Genomic DNA, 6,632 nt, shown 5'->3' on the forward strand with positions numbered 1-6,632 from the left:
AGTGCATTCCGTTATGTCAAGTGTACTAGACCTTGGCGCATTAATACAATGAATACTGAATAAAAAAATTAATCCAACTTTAGAAACGAAGGCTAGGGTTACGCCGTGTTTCTAAATATGAAGGGAAAATGAAAGTAGTAATTCTACTTATATTCATTTGGGATACACTTCTTTTATCATTAGAAACTGTGAGGTGACATTCAACAGATTATTCCGAATGTCAAGTGACGCAATGTTGAACAAGGCATTAAACAAGGAAGTCAATGTTAAGTTCATTTCAAAGCATAAGGTTTGATTTACAGAAGTGTGGGATCCATAAAATCATCTTTATTGAGGATGAGACCAAGAATTATTGGATTTGCAGGATCACATATTTACTTGTATCTGTATTACTGACTGTGCGAATCAAGAAAGAAAGAAAAAATGTTTCTTCTAAAACCGTCAGAAATTTTCTACTCGCAGGACAGCATAAACAACATTTTCACTGGTCCCCATCTTCACAGTGGGAAACGGATAGGAGACACTCTGGATGAGCTTGCTGAAGGTCACACAACAGTGGAACAAATTAGCAGAATTTGTGTCAAAGATATCAATGGAAAGTGGTTCACTGGTGATAATCGTCGTTTGTGGGTATTTAAAAACTTTGAATTGCTAGGCGGCTGTACATACATACCTGTAACCAGAACAACCTACATAAATCCGACAAAATTCACCACTTGTAATGGAGGAAAAAGTGTTATAGTAAGACGGAACCCAGGAGGAAAATGGTATAATAGATTGCTCTCAAATCCTGCAAAATACAAAAAGTGTCTTCTTGGTTTATTCACTGACCCTTACAGTTGGATAGAGTTTTCGAATTCAAAGCCGCCAAGCTACCCTCAGGCAGATAACAATGAAGGATTTGTAAGTATCAAACAAGATATTGACAGGCCTCGTGCATTTGGCTTCCAGTCGAACTCCAACTTAGCGTATCATGAACAGAGCCCTTTGAATAGAACAACATCTGACACAACGCAGACGTTATCCAGAGGTTCAACATCAACACCCTACGCACGCGTGATAGGCGAAAAACCTTCAACTGGTACAGCCGACAATGCAGAAGAAACTTTGCCAGTTGCATCCTTGGACCAAATATTCGGGACGTTTGGATTAAATTCGACTGTATCCAGCTCTCATTCAACAAACATCTCAGGTGGAACGAGTCGGATAAATTACACGGAACAAGTTGAAGAGCTCGTGCCTTACGCAACCCAGAAAAGCAATGAACGTCCTAGATGTAGCTATGAAAACAAAACACGGAGCAATGTAAGCATTGTCCAATATCAGGAGAAAATCAGGGATGCAGATCAGAACAGGCCTTCTAATACTAATGGGTCACCATTTCCAGGAACAAGAGCTGTCAGCTTTCAAGGACGTGCCCATAACGCTGGGACAAAGCTAAAACCGGCTTCGCGACAAGCTTTCGCACAGCTTATAAACGTAAAACAGATAAAAGTTCATTCCAAAATTCCAGTTACGATAATCCTGGATCCATCCGAGATACGCTACACCAAAGAAACTATTGAATACCCACCTAGTAATAAAGGATGGCCTACAGTGCATCGTCGTCTTTTAGATCTTCATAAGGCTGAAAATTACAAACCTTTGGAGGCTTATAAAGCTTACGGTATATATTGGGTTAAGGAGGAAAATGACGTACTTTGGTTTCTTAAGGAACATCCAGAATGGAAAAAAACCAAGATTAAGCTAAAGGTTCTTGTCATTGAAGATAATGATGCCTTTCTGGACTTCATGCGGAAAGAGAAACCGTGGCTCCAAATCAGTGACATCTTGCAACTTGGACGGAACATTGAATTGATAAAATAGTCCTTTTTCTCATTACAGATTAGAAATGAAGTTTCTTGTACATTGAAGACGAAGTTGGTTTTAACGCACTTTTAACACGTTTTTGGCTATATCATGCCGAGGAAATGGAAGCTAAGTACCTTTTCCGACAACGTAAGAGAGGGTCCATCAATAAATGATGAGTTTATGTAAACATCATGACTGCACACTTATCATTTATCTCGTATGTTGAATCTACAGTTTATTGCTATTTTCAAATGATGAGTTTATGTAAACATCATGACTGCACACTTATCATTTATCTCGTATGTTGAATCTACAGTTTATTGCTATTTTCACATGTCTTATTTTGTTTATAAAAATACATCAAGTTGAATGATAACGCAGGGAAAGATAGGATGAATATTAAATAAATATTTTGAGTGATTTATTATATAACCCTTTCGGTGGTTTTGTTGTGTTTATGCGGTCTATCTATCGTATATTATGGACTAAAGTAAGACATTTTCGCATTATCTATGTGATAATATTGCAATTACAAAAAGTCGCCATTGCTAGCTTTACTGGATGTATTATAATCTGTACGTTCATTACCAATGTCTTGGTCCTTATATCGTGCAATGGATTGACAAACACCCGTTAATCAAATCGTTTTCAGAAAATAAACGTCATGTACTAAACTGAGTTTTGTCGATAAAGGTAAATCTAAAATTAAATACAAAGAAATTAGTTTATCTGGTGCAGTTGACTATTTAGGGGTAATACCCTTGCGGAAATAGGTAAGTCACATTTTTTGAAAATGTTGACGTAGACGACTGACATTAACTGATACTGAAAGTAGTGGTTCTATTACGTGAGGTTTATGCTCCAATAAAAATTCTTTTATATCTATATCGATTAAGCGTACGAATATTTTCCGCCCAACATGACCTCAAGGAAAGCATGACAATGTATAAATTTACATTTTAGCTCATTTCGTCATGTTTCCTTCTTCAAAGCTGTTTGTGAATTGTAAACTCTGCGAAGTCGAATAGTTGAATTAAATTTTTATTTTATGATTTTCATGTTTGGTATTACATGTGTGTAAACCTCGCTTCTTACATTAATTTGCCAAACATTTTTTTCAGAATATATCAAATATATTATTTACACCAACAAGGGTAAACATTTTAAATTTGGTGCAAACGCAAATTTATTCTTTAATTATACAAGTATTTTTAAATTAAAATGTGGAACTATGTTATCTCAAACTTTGTAGATTAATAGTTTCCCTTTATAAATAAATTAAAAAAGAGATAGATAGATTTTGAAAATATGAATGTGTATTCTCTGCAAACATTTTTGACGGGTTATTGTTAAAAGTACCAGGAGATCAGATTCATAAGTGGCAAAGACTCCCCAAAGGTCTTCATTTTTTTAAATATGCGCAAATATAATACATTTGCTTTCAGAAATGGACAAGGTCTATATCATATGAATTGATACTATTGGTTACTAAGCGAGTAAAAAAAGGAAATAAGAAAACAAAAGCTTCAAAACATGTAATGCAGCAAATGAATAAATGTATCATGGTGATAAGTCTCTGTGATGGGGAAACATTAGAGATATAAATCTGGAGAGACCTACCTATATAGTGTCGTTTCGGTATAATAATAAAATCGTTTTAAGTTTCTAAATGTTTCGACTAATTCGGTTTCATCGGTGGATTATGAACATAGAAAAATGGATGATGCCGTTAGTTTACATTCATAATCAGTGATGAAAGCGAATTTGTTGCAACGTTCGGAAACTTACAAAATCTGTATACTTTAATTTATATATATATATATATATATATATATATATATATATATATATATATATATATATATATATATATATATGCATATATATTGCTAGGTATAAAGTTTTTCTGTGTCCTTCATCGCGTTATATTTATGGAGATTTATGTATACGTTTCACTGTTTTGTCTTGTATTAGCAACGATCAGCATATATGTTTCATACAGACAATGTTGTAAATTTTAAATTTTTGTACGTTTTGTTTTTATTGAATAATCACTAAACGAATCCATATATGTGAGTTGGACGTTGAGTATTTCAAGCTGGCTCTTCTTGTTGTCGCGTTGGATTTAAAGTCATTTTCAGCGCATAATAGGCTATACATGGCAGCCAGTATAAATGGAGGATAAAGATACCGCATAAAAAATGCATTTTCATCTCACATGCCTACATCGGACGAGCACAAGATTCGAACCCACGTGGACAGGAGTTGAGATGGAGGTGATCGGTAATGGCGAATCCTTTATATCAATCGATCACCCTGGACCCGTCAAGTTTGCATAAGTAAATTTAAAATAAATAGTATATATGTGCACCTTGGGTTATATATGGATGGATAAACGTGTATATCTAAGTGAAAGACTGTAATTACATACTGAACGCATGTTGACCACATGTACTAATTTGTAAGCAGTATACATGTGTGCTGTCATTGTTACTGATGTATACAAGTAAGAGTAAGGATGTTCTTTTTATCTGATCAAAATTTACATTGATATAGTAATCATTATTGCTGGTTTCGTTAATCTTAAAAAGCATGTGAAAGAAATTAAAATTATGTAATGTAACAATGAATAAGAGTGTAGTGGTGACACGACTGTACGGGAAAATTTGAACTGACAGGGAGCTGTAAGAATCCGCTTATAGATTATAGACCTGGAGAGAACAATACATATTAGTGCATTGTGAATGTAAACAACTATATAGGTATGTCTGCTTGTATTGTTTCACCACCCTGTTATGTTCTGATAGCTATTAGGTTTGTTTCCATTGAACTTGTCATTAAACAAATCCACATACGTCAGACATACCTCGGTTAAGTTTGTATACAGGTTATGCACCTGTACGAGTAGTTTATATGTAAACCTTAGACTTTATTTTTATATACATGAATGTATATATCTAAATCAAAGACCTCTGTTACGTCTGAAAATTTGTATTTGAAATGTACCTGTACTATAAGTAGTTTATATGTACACCTTGTATTATATTTTTATACATGAAAGACTAATTACATGCTGACCACATTTTGACCACATGTACGAAAAATTTGTACACATTATATTGATATTTCCAAGTAGTTGCTGATGTAATGCTAACATGTGGATTTTTTTTTCTAACGAAACTTTACTTTGTTCAGCTGATATTTTCTTCTCATATTTACGTATCTGCCTTTATTTCCTCTCCAAAAGGTTTCGGGTATTTTGAAAAACAAAAATGCAATCTGGTGGGATAAATTACAGAAAAGTAAATTGAAAACGATAGGTGCCTTTTTAAAAGCTATTTTTGACTGATTTTCTTATTTGCATTTAATGCAGAGTATTTCTATTCCTAATGATAAAATTAAGGATTTTTCACAAAATTAGTGTGGTCACTTAATATATAACCGAAACTGTAAAGTCATAAAAAATGAAAAATATTTTTAATTAATTAACTGATTAATTAATTTAATTAATCGATTAGTTAACACAGTGGAAAGCGTTTGGAAGAAGTGAAATGAAACAGTAAAAGCTGTTTAACTTTAAACTGAATTTCATGGACACCGGAAAAAATATAATGTCATTTCCTATTCCTTCGAACTTCGCTCGATAGGACTTCATACCCAATAATTCGCGTATTGCGAGTTTGAACTAAACGAGTTTCACTGTGAATAAATAAATAAATAAATAAATAAATAAATAAATAAATAAAATAAATAAAAAAGAAGAAAGAAAAATAAAAAATAAAATATAATTAATTAAACAATAGATAAATTCATCCACCCATACATACATACACATACATACATACATACATACATGCATACAAACATACATACATACATACATACAATTTTTGAATTGTGTGCATTTTTAATCTAGAGTTCGGTTTTTCACCTGTAAAACAAATTGCATAATAAGCAGATGTTAGAGTCATTGATTCGCTGTTAATTTCTGTTTTAAATAAAGATTGTTTTTATTGTGCTTGAGTTATTGTGTATTTATTTATTACACTTTGGAATCTTAACTTAAGTTACCCTGTCTGAATATTTTTATTCCTTCTAGTTCCATTTAAATGCTACTCAAGATCAAGAGATAATTGTGTCTAACCATGGCAAAGGCGGAAAAATACATACATACATACATACATACATACATGCATCCATCCATCCTTCCATCTATCAATACAACATCCATACATGCAAACATCTATACATACATACGTACGTACGTACATCTCTATACATACATACATACATACACGTATGCAGGCATGCATACATCCATACACGCACGCACGCAAGCACACACACACACACACACACACACACACACATACATACATACATACATACATACATATGTACTTTTCGTTTTCTTTTTATAGTTCTGTTTTTCATCTGAAAAATTACATTGCATAATATGATATTGGAACCACTGATTTTCTGTTAATGTCTGTACTTAAAAAGTTCTACTTTTATTTTGGTTATATTTTTGCCTTTATTTATTAGACATTGGATTTTTACGTAGATCACCACGTCTAATCATTTCAATTGTGTCTCTTTATTCAAAAAGTACCATAGACGTGAAATATTCAAAATGTGACAAAGATACATTGCGTTTATTCTTGAGGTATAACAAAGGTTAATTGTTTTAATGTCGTATTTTAATGCTGTGAAATACATCTACATCTAACGATTATTCCGTCTTCTGCATTCTAATTTTTTTCTTTTTTTAATTTTTTTAA

General features: G+C 32.8%; 1 protein-coding gene across 1 annotated transcript; it reads left to right on the forward strand.

Moving 5' to 3' along the window:
- The first annotated feature begins 250 nt into the window (after positions 1–250).
- Positions 251–5,869, forward strand: LOC149778375 (uncharacterized). Its single transcript, XM_089939198.1, has one exon. The coding sequence runs from the start codon at positions 424–426 to the stop codon at positions 1,864–1,866; it is 1,443 nt and encodes a 480-aa protein (XP_089795324.1). The 5' UTR covers positions 251–423; the 3' UTR covers positions 1,867–5,869.
- The last annotated feature ends 763 nt before the right edge of the window (positions 5,870–6,632 follow it).

Source organism: Sinohyriopsis cumingii, chromosome 17, assembly GCF_028554795.1.
Source record: "Sinohyriopsis cumingii isolate HCF-2022 chromosome 17, ASM2855479v2, whole genome shotgun sequence".
In the NCBI taxonomy this organism is placed as follows: Eukaryota; Metazoa; Mollusca; class Bivalvia; order Unionida; family Unionidae; genus Sinohyriopsis; species Sinohyriopsis cumingii.